The sequence below is a fragment of the Rattus rattus genome, chromosome 15 (assembly GCF_011064425.1).
Source record: "Rattus rattus isolate New Zealand chromosome 15, Rrattus_CSIRO_v1, whole genome shotgun sequence".
NCBI classification, from domain to species: Eukaryota; Metazoa; Chordata; class Mammalia; order Rodentia; family Muridae; genus Rattus; species Rattus rattus.
This window is the reverse complement of record NC_046168.1, coordinates 33,609,107-33,626,601: the sequence shown is the minus strand read 5'-3', so window position 1 is coordinate 33,626,601 and position 17,495 is coordinate 33,609,107. Positions and strand designations below refer to the sequence as shown.

Sequence of the window (17,495 nt, the reverse complement as noted above, 5' to 3'; positions counted from 1 at the left end):
AAGGAAGAAAGAAAGAAAGAAAGAAAGAAAGAAAGAAAGAAAGAAAGAAAGAAAGAAAGAAAGGAAGGAAGGAAGGAAGGAAGGAAGGAAGGAAGGAGCCAGGAACCGGTCTGAACCAGGGAGCATCTGTGAGTCAGCATCTCTGTGGAGTCTGACCCTCCCTGGCTCCTGACTGCAGTGAAATTATAGTTGTTGAGGGGTCTAAATTCCAAGTCTTTCTAAACTTTCTAAACTACATTCTAAACTTAGATTCTTACATTCTAAACCTGTTGAGTACCTTTCATACCCATATCTGAAGGCCTTTTCAGGCAGGTCTAGACCAGAAGAACACTGCCTGTTTTCTCTCCGTGATAAGGCAGGTGGGTTTTATTAACATGAGTCACTCTTTGCTCTTGTGGTTGGCCTGACTCTTTTGTCTTGGGTGTTTTTTACTTCAGACCCTGTTCTTTATCAGGCACCCAAACCTCTGATTCTGGGTCTGGGGCATTAGAGGGAATCCCAGTGATTTAAATTCCATGTGACTTGGGAGGTTCTTAGCATCAACAAACATAATACAACTAAGCCTTAAAAGAGGAAAAATGTGGGCCTCTTGTTCCTTTAGCATTCGGCTTTCAGGAAGGCTCATGAAGGCCATCTTTGGTGGCATACACTTTTACAACATGGGAGGTAGAGGCATGGAGATCTCTGTGAGTTCAAGGCTATAACCTGGTCTACATACTGAGCTCAATTCAGAGCTACTTGGTGGGGCTGTGTCTCAAAAGAAAACGAAAGGAAAGCAAGCCTCAGAGAGAGATGATTTTCTTTCCTGTACCACAGGAGCAGGGTGAGGTGCCTTTCAAAATATTTCTATCCTAGGGTACTTTGAAATATCCCTGACATTCAGAAAAGACTAACAGAAACCACCAATATGGAGACTAAAATAATAAATCGCTTGTTAAGAGCACTTGTTGCTCTTGCAGAGGGCCCAGGGTCAGTTCCAAGCACCCATGTAATAGCTCACAACTCTTCTTAGCTCCAGTTTCATGGGACTCAGCACCCTATTCCAAACTCTAGGGACACCAGACACACATAGACCATACATGCAAGCAGAATACACATACATGTAAAAATCAGACAAAAACAAACAGGCAAAAAGCAAACACTAATGTTTTAAAAACAGGTAGGAAATCTCTAAGCACTTGCAACTGATTAATAGAATGTGGTTTATCAATGAGTTTAGCTTACCTTTCCCCACCTCCCAGAGCACTGGGGGCTTGATGTGAGCATGGTTTGTTTTCTCATCTGGAAAGAAAGTTGATGAGGAACTAACTATTCACCATCACATCGATCTTCCGAGACAAAACTGTAATGTTTGCAGTATCCCTCTTGTGGGAAACACATCAGGTAACTGGACTGGCTCATCTCAGTTTCTATAGACTGGTAAACATGAAAGTGAATTCCTGAAGGTGGTTGTCTCAGAGGGCAGAGAATGCCTGAGCATCCTCGTGTCTCACTGAGCTGGTGCGCCTGACTGGAACCCAGAAACGCTGAGTTGACTTGTGTCTTTTGGGACAGGCTACGGCAATTTACCCTATTTCTATGGAAATGTTGGTGACATTGTTGTGAGTCCTCTGCTGGTGAACTGCTACAAGATTTCACCGTTGGAAAACAAAGATCTGGAACAACTAGGGTTGACTAGCACCCATCTCCTGAGTGTGGAGAACATGATCCTTCTGACAATACAGTACCTCGTACGGTTAGGTAAGTCGTTCTCTGGAGTCCTGGACTGGGAACCTTTTAAATTGCTTTTCAGAATGTACTGTGTCCGCTCTCAATCCATCCACCTGCCTGGTTCATAGTTTCTTTTGTTTCTAAGTTTCCTTCCTTCTACCCAGTCTTCTGACTTTTTCCTTTCCTCTCTTTTGCCTTTTCTCCACTCTTGTCATAAAAGAGACAAGTTGCTCCCTCTAGTGTCTAGTCTTGTGCTGCTTCCTAACCTCCCAACGTGAGTAGAAGCAGAACCTTACAGGGTTTTGCTAGGGGTTCCCTTTGAAAAGGAAGGCCTTAGGGTAAGGGTGAAGCAAAGGTCATGAACCCTTCACTTCCTCTGAACCTACAGTGAGTGTATGCAGGTGTCCTGACAGCACTGGGGCTCAGCCGCATTTCCATTGAAATCTCCTTTATTTTGCAAACTGCAGTGAGCCATCAGATATGCAACCTAATTACATATTCACTCTGGGATTTCACTCCATTAATTTGCTTACGAAAATGTTTGAGGTGAAAATTTTCATATAAAAACTTTTGTAGGTACTCATGAGGTTTTTTTATTTTTTTTAATGTTACAAAATACTGTGGTGTTAAGAAACCACAAAAACAATAAGCCAGGTACTTCCAATGTTATGTATCAACACTGTCAAGGACCCTTAATTTCCCAGGAGACTCCTTGATGTGGGTTCTGCCCTGACAGGGGTTTGTTTTTAAAGCCAATTTTCCCATGAAACCTGTCTTCACAATAAACCTGTAACTTGAAAATCTTACTTGTTGGTAAATAATAAAGTTATTTAAACTACCTCGTTCTGGCTCATTTGATATCATAAATTTAATTGCTACATACTCTGGACTGTGGGCTGCCTTCTAAGACAGTGCACCTCTGGATGCTCCCTAAATCAGGGAAGGCGGTGCTATGTAGAGCAGCACTTCTAGTCAAGCGAAGCAGTCTGATCACGTCCTCAGAGAAACCATGGTCCTAGTGAGTTAAATAAACCGTAAGTCAAAAATATAACATCTTCTTTCCAGTTATTAAAGCCTCTTAACTTAGAGAATTCTGATTTAATTAAACAAGATTCTTTTTTTTCTCTTTAGGATCAATTCTCTCCAGAATTTTACTTCCAGTAATTAGTTCTGCTGGTATTTAGCATAAATATCTTACCTGTCCTTCCTCCCTCCCTCCATCTTTTCCTTCCTTCCTCCTTCCCTTCCTTCCTTCTTTCACCTAGGTTTATACTTCTCTGTCCTCCAACAAATTCTGGTGTTCTTGAAAAAAAAAAATGTATTCTATCCCTAAAAGTTTAAGAGGCAGAAGAATATTTTCACACATGCATAGATTATAGACATTAAAAAATATCCAAACTTCTAAAATGACCACTTTAATACTTTGTATCTCCAAGAACTAACAGGGGGAAAGAAAAGCAAGATTCTTCAGAAAGAAAGAGCCTTCCTGTAACAGTCACTTAAATTTTTTTGCGTTATTTCACAAGTTAAAAAGCCCTTTGAAGTACATAATGGAATCAGCACATTCAGATGGGCCTCCAGGCGGTCGGAAACATTTCTTCCTCTTATGGTAGCTCCATCTAAGAAGCCATCAGAGCTGATGCTCTGGGGTATAACTCTCAAAGGGAAAATTACCATTATTGAGCTCGGAAGAGGTGGAGAAAAGGCTCCTAGAATCCAGCCAGGATGGAAAGTAGTAGAAACAGAGAAGGGGGACGCATATATGGCTGTAAGAGATCATCTTTCATCTGAAGTGGATCCCCCTCATTTTTTCCTAACAGTTATTCAATCAAAACTTTACAAATGAATTTTAAGACAACAAAGGATGCTGGAAACAAGTTATACCACTTTATTTTCTCCCGGGTGCCTTTGCATGGATTCATTGTGTATCCCAAGAGAATGTGTTGCTGGCTCCTGATCTGCCTTAGCCCTCGTGCATCTATAAACAGGGTCTCTGAGCCTTTCAGGTTTTCAATGGATGATACTAGGGAAAGGAGGCCAGGCCTGCTTTTCGTTTGTCATGTGCTCTGGTGGAAGAGGGCTATAGAAAGGACCACCTTCCTTCAGATTTTAGTTCAAATTCAGCCACTCTGAATTCACTACACAGTATGAATGCCATGGCTGTGCACCATGATTCTAGTTTGTTAAAGGTTAATGGAAATCAGAGTTAAATGACTCCCAGCTGATCTTTAAAGCCAAAAGTCCCACAGTTCACTTCCACCTAGCAAGAGGCAGGGTCAAGAAGGACACAAGAAACCAACATTTTAGGCTAGGTGTGTGGAGACCTAGGGATCAAACCCAGAGCCCGCCTCACTCATGATAGTACCAGGCTGTGCTCTAACTCTAGAAGCAAACGTACTGTAAGCATTACTGTTTTCTTCTTGTTTCTATGTATAGAAAACAAGCACCTCTCTGCGAGGTTCCCATTTTCTCTTCCTGACCCTCAACTAGTTCTGGAAAAGTTGCTTCTCCAATGTAAATTACTTATTTTTAGACTATGGTATATTTTGTATAATCCCACTTGTCTTTAAGCAGGGCCAGGAGACCACTTAACTGCATCAGAGCGAGGAATGGTCTCTGACTCTCTGTGTTCCCTCCTTCCAGACAGATCGTAGCCTTATGTTTGTGCTGTATCTGGGGTTCTAAAGCCAGTGCTTAGCCTCAGATCACAGATACTAAAGATTCCGTCCCTGCTAACAGGAGCCCTTGAGTTCCAAGTCTCTGATCCCCCTCCCCACCCCACCCTGCCTTGGGTGGGGGCAAGTCAATATATCCCCTAGGTTTTAGTTTAAACTAAAGGTAGAATCTTAGTTAATTTGTGCCAATTGGATGCTTGCTGATTTTGTTGTAAAAATTGGTTAAGTTTCTAAAGAGAATAAAAAACAAAATCCCTCTCATTCCAGGGGCCACAGGTCATCAGTATAAGCTTACTCAGCTACGGCTGGGAAAAGAGGCCAAATATCATATTTGACAAGCCAGAGTGCATGAGAGAATGAGATGACCCAGCCTTCTCGGCCTGGGGAGAGTTAGGCAATGTGAAACATGTAAATGGAAATGAAAAAATGACTCATTTCCCTGTGGACAGTGCCAAATTAAATGGAGACAATCCATTAAAATACTTTGAAAGTATCCATGCATAAAATGAGAAATGAATAGAACCCAAAATTGATTGCACACCAGTGTGTTTTCTCATTTATTAATCATCAGAATCCATAATGCCAAGGTTTGAAAGTGATTGTTTCTCAGGGCATGCAACAGAATGGGTCTTGTGTCCTTGCAAATCCTCCTTGAAAGAGTACAGGGGAACAGAGCTAGAGCTCTAAATATTGAGGCCAGAGAGAAGTGAAAGGGAAATTTGCAGTGGTGATTAGTATGAGCCGTGACTTGGGACCCCCGCAAGACACAGTGCTTATCTGCTAGCTGGAGTGTGGTGGGCTTAGAGAACTGTGGGATGGGGTTGGGGATTTAGCTCAGTGGTAGAGCGCTTGCCTAGGAAGAGCAAGGCCCTGGGTTCGGTCCCCAGCTTCGAAAAAAAAACAAAAAAACAAAAAAAAAAGAGAACTGTGGGATGCTAGGTGCTGTGTGTTTTGTCTTCTCAGATTGTCTAAGTCCTAACTGTAATTCTCATTAATACAGGTCCTGACCAGATACCTCTCAGGGAAGAATTTGAGCAGATCATGCTGAAGGCTATGCAGGAATTCTCTGTGAGAGAGCGAGCCCTGCCGATGGGTGATCCTTGTACACCAGTGTCACCGGCACAGCTCCCCTGGCTTGCTAGGTTAGCTGCCAGTGTGTCTCAGGACCTGGTTCATGTGATTGTGACCCAGAACTCTCTAGCAGAAGGCATTTCGGAGACACTGAGGCTGCTCAGTGAAATGAGACACTGTCAGAGGCTGCCGGATTACGCTGTGGTAATTTGTGCCTCACAAATCAGAGGAAATGAGTTTTGTGTGGTGGTGTTAGGTGAGTGGTTTGGGGGCTTTGTTTGCCTTATCACTTGTTCAATGCATTCATTCTGCCATCTGTATTTGAAAAATAACAACTGGGTATTTCCAGTATCCACATAATTATTCTCTGGTTAATGGTTGTGGTTTGGGTTTCTCTCCCGATTTTAACTTTCTTTCTCAAATCAAAGTCCTCCGTGCGGCTGGTGCCCCGGCACCTGACTCTGAAGACATTCTCTTAAAGCAGATACTCTCACCACATGTAACCTCTGTCCTTAAAAGATTTTCAAGTGTCGGGACTGGAAAGATGGCTCTGCAGTTAGCATTAGCTGCTCTTGCAGGAGACCTGGGTTTAATTCCCAGCATCCACATGGCTGTTCATAACTGTCTATAGCTCCAGTCCTGAGGGATCCAACACCCTATTCCAATTTTCAGGGTCCTGTATGCACTGTGACACATAAATAGGCAGGCACACACACACACACACACACACACACACACACACACACATACACACACACACACACACATGCATTGCACATAGAAATAAAAACAAGTTAATTGTAAAGGTTTTGCAAGTCTTAACCATTCTGTCACATGATAAAGCACCCATGTTGGGCAGATATATTTGAAGGGCCTACTCTACAACACCTAGGAAACCTTCATAGAGTAGAGCATTGACTAAATGTGCTCTGTGCTACCTCTCAGAGGGTTGTGCCTCACCGTCACCAGCACTCAGACTTTGATTTCTCCTCTCGGCACTGAATGGAAGCTCTCACTGAAGCTCTCGCTGCTTCCTACCAAAAAGATCAAATCCATTACTCAGAAACATGCATTGGCCAAACTGTCTGCCCACCTCTCTGTCAGGGTTTTAGAAAGCTTTTCCTGGCTGTGATCATTAATATTTTTAATTTTAATAGTAATTCTGTATAAATTTAAGTTTTTAAGGTAAGTACTTATAACAATCATGTAAATACATTGTTGTGTTTTCTGCAGACTTCTCTAGCCTTTAAATACTTGCATGTCTATGTTTTTATACTTACAAACAAACTACACAGTTTTCCTCTCAATTACTTGGCAGCAAAGATTGTGTTGTTGCTGCTGCTGCTTCTGTTGCTATAGACAATCTTCAAATTATGCATCTTTCAACCTTCTTAATCAAGTCCCTGCAGTTTTAGACTTCTGTGGTCTCCCACTCTGTCATAATCAGTGTTGCAGCAAGCATTAGTTCCAGTGATAGTTACTGCTTTGTTCTCTGTCCTTCAGGTCAACATCAGTCCCGGGCCCTGGCAGAGAGCATGCTTACCACAAGTGAATTTTTGAAAGAAATTAGTTATGAGCTCATCACAGGAAAGGTCAGCTTCCTGGCATCACATTTCAAAACAACGTCATTAGGTGAGTGGTTGTAAGATCGGGCCACCCTGCCAGACCTAGTTGCGTGAGTGTCTGAAGCTTAGCCTGTCAGGAAGGTGGTGCTTAAGTTTTCTAGCAGAGCTTTGCTTTGGAATGGTTTAATCCTTACTCCTGGTGACTAACACCACAGGAAGCTTGTGAGGTCTAGAAGAAGACACAAGGATGCTAGGATTAAAGCCTCAACTCAGTGGTAACTTTGCTGCTTGGGCTATTTTCTTTCTCTCCATGGATCTAAATTTTTTCCTGTCAGAGAGAACCAGAACAGTGCGTTCTGCCTGCTATTGTATATAAAGCCAGCCAAAAGAGAGCCCGTGTTGGAGGTGTGCTGGTTGTTAGCATGCACACACAAAGGTTGATATAATCTAGAAAAGCTCTTCCTGTACAGATGCCACAACAGAAATGCTCATGTAGGAACTCTGACATAATTCCAGGTCAGCTTAAATGTAACGAGAACCCAGCCCAGTTGCCTAATTTAGATGCTGATAGGAACCATCTCATTACAATCTTTGTAAATTCGCCTTATTTTGATGTAGGTGATGACCTGGACAAGCTGCTAGAAAAAATGCAACAAAGAAGAGGAGACAGTGTGGTCACCCCTTTCAACGGTGACCTTAACGAGTGTATGTCCCCTCAGGAGGCTGCTGCTATGATTCCCACACAAAACCTGGGTAATGCGGACTGAGGCTGAGGGAGGGGTGGGCCCTTGGAGCAGATACTGTAGAAGCTTAAGAAAAAAAAACCAACTCAGGGTTTTTAAGAACCCTCAAGACATAGACTACAGCAGGCTTTTCGTTGTCTACAGGATAAATTGAGTTCTGATTGACAGTACTTTGCTGTGCGACCTTCTCCTTTGTAAGAGTTATTTCCCTGAGAGATTCGTGTTCAGTTGCTTCTGGTAGTTGGTTATTTTTTAGCCTCAGGAAGAAGTTCCTCTTTTTCCAGGAATGATTTTAGGAATCCTCAGTTTTATTTGAGAGAGAGAGAGAGAGAGAGAGAGAGAGAGAGAGAGAGAGCGCTGAGAAAATATTTTATTAGACCAAACTGAGTCTAGTCTTGAACTCTTGACCTTCTGACCTCCACATCCAAAGTTCTGGGATGACAGGCACCACTGGCTGGACTCTGTATTTATTCCTTAGTTGTATGCAGAGAATTGCTGTGCTTGTGGGGAGTTTCAGAGAACTTCAGGAAGCATCCAGACCACAAGTTGTGCAGGACTATGTCTCTCACTTCTTCCCCTTACTTGTAAAACTTCAGGCTCAGGGAGTGTGAGGTCTTCCAGACAGCAGAGAAAAACAATGTTACCTACACATCATCAGCCCTGTAAGTCGGAGCCACATGGTGGGCAGTGGCCAGGGAAGAGGAAACAGATCTCACCTCCTTGTCAAAACAAATAGGAATATGGGTTGCAAAGTATCTTGACTTCCAGGCAGTACTTGGAAATACAGCAGCCATTTATTCAGACATCTAAATGAGTTTATATGAACTATTTTGAATTGTTAATAAGTTTAGAATTTGCTCAGCAAATTTGGCAGCCAGGGATCTGAGTTAGATCCTAGAACCCACATAAAGGTGAAGGAGAGGACCAGCTCCTCTGATCTCCACACATGCAATCACACATACCACCACATTATGCATACATTGTAATAATAATTAGCTAATTAACTAAATATTTCTTAATTCTCAGAATACATATAGCTCTCTAAGTACATCCTTGGCTCCCTGTTTAAGAAAGGTTGTTTAAAAGCAGGGTAGTGGTAGTGTTTCTTTAATCCCAGCTGCAAGTTCAAGGCTAGCCTGGTCTATAGAGTAAGTTCCAGGACAACCGAGGCTACACAGAGAAACCATGAAACTCTGCCTCGAAAAAACAAAAACCAACCAAACAAACAAAATGTTGCTTGAAGGAACTAGAGAAACAGCTCAGGACTTAAGGGCCCAGCTGATTTTCAGAGTACTGGGGTTTTACCTCAGAACCCACAGAGCACCTCACAACTATCTGTGACTCCAGTCCGGGGAATCCAGTGCCTCCTCTGGCTTCTGAGAAAACCAGACACATGTGTGCTACCAAAACAGTAGACACATTTTTTTAAAAACTATTTTTTAACTTAAAAAGAAATGTCAGCAAGGCAAGGTGCTGCATACCTTTAATCCCAGAGGCAGAGGCAGACCAATCTTTGTGCGTTCAAGGCCAGTCTGGTTTACATAGTGAATTCCAGGACAGCCAGGGCTACATGGTGAGACCCTGTCTCAAAAGATCTAAATGAATAAATAAAAAAATAAAATAAATGTTGCTTGAAACCAGCAAGATGGCCCCATGGGTAAAAACAACTACCACCAAGCCTAATGACCTGATTTCAAACCCCAGGGCTGTCTTATCACCTCCACATATATGCTATGACACACAGGCACATGCACACACACACACACACACATACACCAACTCTAAAAATTATAATTAAAATATTTGCAAAAAATACTGCTTGAATAGATGTTTTATATTCCATCAAACTTCAGAGTTTGCTAAGTTAAATTATACATACAAATCTACATAGACATTAGTTCCCAGTCAGCCTATGAACTGAGGAACTAATAACCTATGTATGTATGTTGGAAGACTGGTTTGTTTCATTGGTTTACTTTTTACTTATGTGTATGTGTGTGTTTGTATGAATGTGTGCTAGGTAGGTTCATATGCCCACGGGGATCAGAAGACAGTGTTGGATCCTCCAAGGTTGTAGACATGGGTGCTGCAAATCAAACTCTGTTCTTCTGCAGAAGCAATGTTTTCTCTTCACTGCTGAGCATGTCTTCAACCTCTTCCACAATGGGGGGGGATGTAGAAAAATTACATAGGGGCTGGAGAGATGGCTCACTGGTTAAGAGCACTGGCTGCTCTTCCAGAGGACCCAGTTCAGTTTCCAGCAACCACATGGTCACTTACAAATGTCTATTGTACCAGTTCCAGAGAATCCGGTGTGCTCTTCTGGCCGCCTTGGGCACTAGGCATGCAGATGGTACACAACCATACATGCGAGCAAAACACTCGTGTGCATAATTTTTAAAAACTTAAAAATTCTTTGCCCTGTCATTACTTTTTCTTTTCTGGCCCTGGGAATCAAACTCAGGCCTTACATACACATCTAGAGGTGTGCCCTACTGCTGAGCTCTTCTCCCAGATCAAACTCATAGCATCAAGTTCTGTCAGTCAGTCCTTTCTGCTGGCAAGAAGCCCTCTGTGTCCAGAGTAGCTAGAGTATTGTGAGTAGTGGGTGCCTCAGCTGCACCTCAGTTGAGTTTAGACAGCTTTCATTAGCACTGGTCGATCAAGCCCTTGAGATTGTGTTTCAGTCAAACTGCCAATATGTGTCCCTGGTAGTACACACCCTTTTAAGAGGCATGGCAGCTGCCTGCCCAAGTGTTTTGTTGTCTGTGGGAAGAGGGGGTGTGTACAGGGATTGATAGCTTGATGGACACGGGTAAGAAAGGGTTACTGATATGCTTAGAGTCTCTGGACAGTGATTGCAGTACATCACCTACTGAGAGACCAGCTGCCTGTGTCACAAGGCAGGTAGGTCTCTTTGGGTAGTCCTGATGTCAGCACTGGTCACAATTGCTGGCCAAGCCCAAAGCTACTAGGAAGAAAATGAAGGTTGTGTCTCTAGCCTGTGTTGTCTAGTCATAGGGGATTTCCCGTCCCGTTGAGGCTGACTTGCTGATGAAGAAGGAATGTTTACTTTGGTATCATCCAGAAAAAAAAATAAAAGGAATCCCACACTATTATAGCTACGGCATTGACTCCCTCCCTAGATGGGCCTGGGCAATGCTGAGAGGCCTAAAGAGTTGAGTACCCCCTTTCCACAGCTAAGTCCTGTCCAGCTGTGACAGTGTAGTCTGTTTCCACTATGAGCAAAAGGGTTGTAAAACAGCCCCCTCAGGCTTTTAAGTAGTTTGCTTGTAAAACTGTCATATCCCATTTTCGAGTGTATCTTTTTTAGGGGGAGATAGGCAAATCCATAAATCAAATGAGAGTAGCAAGTGAGACTCTTATTTGTGAAACATTGATTTCCCTTGTGTTTTGTGTCTCCATATGGATTCATAGCGTTTGCCAAAAAACTGAATCAATATTCTTATAACTTTTCTTAATTTTAGATGTAGATAGCGAAAGCTTCCAGATTTATCAAGCACAGCTCACAGTTGCCAGAAGACTCTTATCCCAGGTATGTGCGATCGCAGACAGCGGCAGCCAGAGCCTGGACCTCGGCCACTTTAGCAAAGTGGACTTCATCATCATCGTCCCAAGGTCAGAGGTTCTGGTCCAGCAAACTCTGCAGCGTGTTCGACAATCAGGTGAGGGTGAACTCTTCTATGAGTTTCTATTTAGTTCCAGTCCTGGAGCCCCTTTATCCCTTCCTCTCACTTAGTCCAAACATTTAAAAGACATTTGAAACATTCTTCAGTAGTAAAAATCTCAAAAACATTTGAGATTTATCTGTAAGCTTTGCCCTAAACCTTTTCCCCTTAGACGCCAGGACTAAATTTGATTCATGTGTTTGCCAGATGCTGTAAGTCTGTGATGTCATGCGTGGGACTACGATCTGGTCATTCGCTGTCCAGGGAAGTCTAGCCTGTCCAAAATGCTGGGTCAAAACCTCTTGAATTCTTCCTAGGTTCAGGCAGGTCATTTCTCAGAGTTCTCAGACATTTTCAACACAACACCACCTTCCATATCAGCAGCAAGAAGCCAAGTTAAAATTATTTCCAAGAACAGAGACCAAATTCAAATCCATTTCCCACACTGAAATGGTAGAAAGTAAAGATTTTACAAGTCTGTTGTAAATGTAATTAATCTCTTCATGTCAGTGGTAAATGTACTCTCTTTGTGGAAATAAGATTTGCTTAGAATGTATTAAAAGCTATATAGACTTTAGGAAATTGGAATAGCTAAGAAAATGCTGGTTTTCATGTAAACAAGATTTTTACTGATTGTTTGTTTGTCTGGCTGGCTGGCTGGCTGGCTGGCTTGCTGGTTGGTTGGTTGGTTGGTTGGTTGGTTGGTTGGTTGGTTGGTTTTTGGTTCTTTGAGACAGGTTTCTTCTCTGTGTGGCCCTGGCTGTTCTGACACTTGTTTTGTAAACCAGGCTGGCCTTGAACTCAGAGGTCTGTCTGCTCTGCCTCCCAAGTGCTAGGATTAAAGGTGTGCATTGCCACTACCTGGCATAAACCAGGTTTAGAAAGAAAAATTTAAGTATCAAATTCCCTCTGGTTATCTTACCTGGGGGAAAGACACAGGTTTTAGATGGAGGATGGATCTTCTTGTCACATTAAAGAATTATATTTGAAAACAGAAAATTTAATGAATTCAAAATTTCCAAGAATGTAGCTTATAGATTCCACACCTATAGACAGTGTCTATCAAACTTTATATAGACTTCCAGGGAATCTTTTTAAATGCAGGTTTCCCTCAGTAGTCTAGGGAGTCCCCAGACTGTATTTTGTCCAAGCTCCTAGGTCTGCTGGTCAGAGGAACACACTGTGAGCAGCATGGCTTCCTCTGAACTCTTCCCACATGAGCTAACAGTAGGTGTTCACCTGTCTGACTCCTGGGAAGTATTCTTCATGGTCTTAGAAGGCCTCAGAGTGACCTGCCTGTAAGTCTCTGAAAGCCACACTAGGCAGTGACCTTTTGGAAATGAGCAGGAAGAGGACAAAAGCCTCCCTGAGGCTTTCACGGAGGCCAGCATGAATGCGGACCTCCCTCAGCTGTGTCTTCTCTCCTCCTCTCCACCGTGGGCAATGGGTGGGTTTCAGGAGTAGATTTTCTCTTCCATGTGCGGAGGGAGGGCCCCCTTTTGTCGGCGGTTCATTTACACCATCTGGCATTTGCAGCCTCCCTTGGTTTGTGATCTGATATCCCAAGTCCTGCTTCAGCAAGCATGTCATAGCACCTGTCCCGAGTGAGCTCCGTGTGCAGAGCCTTTGCCTGGAGCAACCTCTCAGGGATTGCGCTTTCCTTTCTCTGTGCAGGGCCTACCTGTCCTCCTCTCTGAGCTCAGGGGTTTGGTTTTAGTTTATATTTTCACATGTTTTAAGATCACCATTCTTCAGAAAGATACGAAAACCTGACCAGTTAGATAGGCTTATAATGGGGGAAAGGGGTAGTGTTATAGGCAGATTTGGAAAACTCAAGGCAAATTACGTTTTTGTTGTTGCTATTGTTTGGGTTTTTGTTTAGTTTTTTGATACAGGGTTTCTCTGTGTAGTCCTGGCCTCCAACTCAGAGATTTGTTTGCCTCCCAAACACATGTGCCACCACCACCCAGTGGCAAATTACAATTTTGATATTGTTCACTCCTAGCTTTGGCACAAAAATTTAAAGAATTTTATTTTCATTATATTTGAAAACAAAATTTAATAAATTCGAAGTTCTAAAACTTTAGCTTATGGATTCTACATTCATAGGCGATGTCAGTTAAACTTATAAAGGCTTCCAGGAAATCTTTTAAAATGCAGATAAAAATTAATGCAGATAAAATTATTATAGTAGTAATCACTTTATATACTTAATAATAACATTCTTTTTTAATTATAAGAAAAAACATGGGCTGGAGAGATGGCTCAGCGGTTAAGAGCACGGACTGCTCTTCCAGAGGTCCTGAGTTCAATTCCCAGCAACCACATGGTGGCTCACAACCGTCTGTAATGGGATCTGATGCCCTCTTCTGGTGTGTGAAGACAGCTACAGTGTACTCATATTCATAAAATAAATAAATTAGTTTTTAAAAAAAAGAAAGAAAAAACATGATTGTGGCATGTGTAGTGTGTACATGTGTGTGCATGTGTGCATGTGTGTGTTTTAGAGTATAACATGGAGCATATGTATAAGTCAAAGAACAACTTTTGGAAGTCTCTTTCCACTGTGAGGTCAAGGGATCAAACTCAGGACACCAAGCATTTTTACCTCTGAGCCATCTCTCTGGCCCTGTGGTATTATTCTGAAAAATGAAAGTAATAGAGTGGAAAAGTATAAACATTTGTGCACAGATGTTATGGTTTAGCAATAAGGTACAAGTTAGTCTGCTTGAGACTCTGGTTTCAATTCCCACAAAATTAAACATTTGTAATTTCACTCTCAAGGTTATCACTATAAAAATGCTGTTGTTAGCACCTCTTACTGCCTAGTGTTGTGCCTCCTTCCTGCATCTGTCCTTAATGTCGATGTGCAGTGTGCATAGGATAAGCTTTTATAAGCAACATTCTTAATGAGTGCACAGTATTTCTTATTATAACTATACCAAAATGTGTCATCATACTTTTAAGTACACTCATATTTTTTGGAACACATACTGGTTTATAGGAAAGTATATACGTGTGTGTGTGTGTGTGTGTGTGTGTATGTGTGTGTGTGTAAGTAAAGAGAAGTTTTCTGGGACAGAGTAAGAAATTACTCATTAAAACAAAATGTTCCCCAGAAATTGTCAGACTCACTTTCCTCCCATTCCACCATGAAAATAGAGAGTTGCTTTTGCCTGGGCCACGGACGACAGACTCTCAGAGAAACCGGCTTTTCATTATTGAATGCCTAAAGCCTCATGGGGCCTCTCAGGTCTGGCCGCAAGCAAGGTGTGTTCCTTGTGTCTGAATGAAGGGCAAAGGACACAAGGCAGGGTGGAGGGAGGTGTCCGTTGTCTTCTTCCTGATTCCAGCTGCCTAGTTCCTGAAAGAGAGCATTCCAGCAGCCAGCCCAGTGGAGAGAGTGCCAGACAGGAAGAAAGGTCAGAACACTCAGGAAGGGCGTGTCCTTCACAACTCTGTGTGGCTGGAAGCAGAAGGAAGTAGAACCCTTGCATTGTTGTAGACCCAGCACTGGGTGAAGCATGAGGTCTCTTGACTAGCATTCTGGTTAAGGAAAGAGGAGATGGAGGAAGGTCAGAGAAAAGGGAGGGAAAAAAGAAAATAATACAAAGAAATCCAAAAGTGAAAAGAGAAAAGAAATGGGTCGAGACTTTTCAATCCTCCCAGTAATCTGAAATTCTGACAACTGAGGACACCCCACGTTCTGTCAGTCCGAACACTAGCACAATAAAAATGCAAGCATTCTAAATTCGAGGTGGACGGGTCTCCATCAGTGACTGTGCTTGGTCAGAGCTCCCTGGTTTGTGCAGGTGACCTGTCCAGCAGATGGGAGTGGGTGCAGTGGTAGCCTCCAAGGAAGTTTTATACTGATAAGGCCAGTGACACTAATCCAGTGGTCGTACACGGCTATGAAGAAGCCTGAGCTATTAGTTGGCAACAAGTAAATCACCTGGTCCAAAAAGGCACAAAGAAGCTTTCAGAAATAGGTCCCACTAAGCCAAGTGGTATAAGAAAGATGTTCATTTCTAAAACATACCTTCTCTGTCTTACCAACTTTTCTTTGCCTCATTGATCACTTAAAACTTCATCAGAAAAATATATATCACCTACTAGATAGTTACAAGTATCTCAGAGACCGAAAGTCTTGGGAAGCGACTCTGACCTAGAAACAAGAGGCACACACGGGAGAGTCCTCTGTGCACGCAGAAATGAACATGTCCGCTCTACTCTAGGTGTGTGACCTGGACAGTACTGTACTTTGGGAGCCTTTGGTTCCTTGTAGCCCCTCCTCCTCTGCAGCCACCTGCAAACAGCACACCCATGCCCCTGCTTGATGCTGGAGCCCCAGACTCAGTGGTGCCCAAATGCAGACTTCAAATTCCTTTGCCACATACTAAAGTGCTGGCTGCTGTAAGTAGAGGGTTCATAATCAATTATTTCGTTTTATGGTGAGATCTCTCTCCACTTTCTTCCCTGGTACTTGCAAGGCCTGTCTCAGAGGTCTCTGGCCTCAACCTTTCCTCCTAGCAAATGCTGCATCTGTCCTTTTCTTCCTTACCCTAAGAGGAAACAAGCTCAAAAACTTCGGATTAAAATCATCTGGTCTCCAAATAGAAACATGTTCACTCACCTGTCTCCTTGCCTGTCATCCTGTTTGACAGAGGGTGGCCCCTCAGCCCAGCCACTCCACCTCACTGTTGGTACCTCCCCTTCCACCTGCTCACCCTCCTTCCATCTGGTTCCCATTCCATCTGTCCATTGAATCTACCCACCACCAAAGACGGTCCTGCCCAACTCCCTCTTCCAATTGCCAAACCAGGAAGGCTGTGCTGGCTTCTCCCATCCCTTCACTTCCTCACCCCCTCTGTAACATCCCGCTGTCTGACTCTCAGCCCTCAGCAGAATCCCTTTAAACATACAGTTCTTTTGTCTTCCAGAACCTTCCCAGGTTTTCTTCTATCCTTACTATTCAGATGTACCCCTGAGGTTCCCCAGCCATGAGGGTGCTTCCAGAGCTTTCTCTTCATCCTTGAAGTGAAACTGTCAAGGAACACGACTATCTAGCCATTGCTAGAACCTTCATAAATATTTGCCACTGGTAGACACTTCATAAATATTTGCTAAACCAGAATTTTATAAAAGTTTGTTAAATTGATTTGTTAAGTGAAACTGTATTTTGAAAGGAAAAGATAACAGATAGTTAAAGTTTAGAATTCCCCTTGAAAACTCCAATTAGGTCATTGGAAACACATTTGAGAAATTACCATTGGTCAAGAGTAGAAGCCTTGAGTGTACAAGCAGACAAGACTGTAGAGTTAAATGCCATTGTCTATCTAGAATGCTGTTCTTCAGGCCGTGGGCTCTCTCCCCTGCAACCCCAAGAACCCTGTAGTGCATGCTTTCATAGATTCTCCAATACAAATTAAATAATTCCCCTCAGTGAGAGGACAGAAGAGAGGCAGGTTAGGGCTACCCAGACAAAAGAGACTACAAATTCGATGAACTCTAAATGCAACTAACAGGATTTTGGTCAACGTTTTCAGTTTGGGTTTTACTTGTTTGTTTTTTTCTTGTTATCCCTAAAGAGAGACTACGGGGGTAAAGGAATTATGTGTTGGCAGCATGACACCAGCTGCCTCTGGAAACAGGCAATCTCAATTGAGATAATGCCCCCTAGATTGGCCTGTTGTGCATTTTCTTGATTAGTAATTGATGTAGGAGGGCCCAGTTCACCGTGAACTGCTGGCTCTGGGCGGTATAAGAAAGCAGGCTCAGCAAGCCATAGGAACAAGCTCGTTAGCAGCACCCCTCCGTGGCCTCAGCTTTAGTCCCACCTCCAGGCCCCTCCCATGACTTCCATCAATGATGGACTATGATATAGAAGTGTAAGCCGAAATAAACCCTTTGTGCCCCAAGCTGCTCCTCGAGGTGCTTTATCATAGCAAGAGAAATCCAGACAAAAGGCATTATGGGAACTTTAAACACTGAGAATGTTTTAATAATTTAATATTTTTTTGATTTTCATGTGTCATATGGTGG

At 42.8% G+C, this 17,495-nt stretch overlaps 1 protein-coding gene across 1 annotated transcript in view; it reads left to right on the top strand.

The window, feature by feature from the left end:
• Positions 1 to 17,495, top strand: part of Greb1l (GREB1 like retinoic acid receptor coactivator) — a 238,693-nt gene that overhangs the window by 174,719 nt on the left and 46,479 nt on the right. Inside the window, exons 11-15 of the mRNA XM_032885701.1 lie at positions 1,555 to 1,740; positions 5,386 to 5,712; positions 6,960 to 7,088; positions 7,640 to 7,774; positions 11,253 to 11,450. Coding sequence (XP_032741592.1) covers positions 1,555 to 1,740; positions 5,386 to 5,712; positions 6,960 to 7,088; positions 7,640 to 7,774; positions 11,253 to 11,450 — 975 coding nt within the window. The remainder of the gene's footprint in view (positions 1 to 1,554; positions 1,741 to 5,385; positions 5,713 to 6,959; positions 7,089 to 7,639; positions 7,775 to 11,252; positions 11,451 to 17,495) is intronic.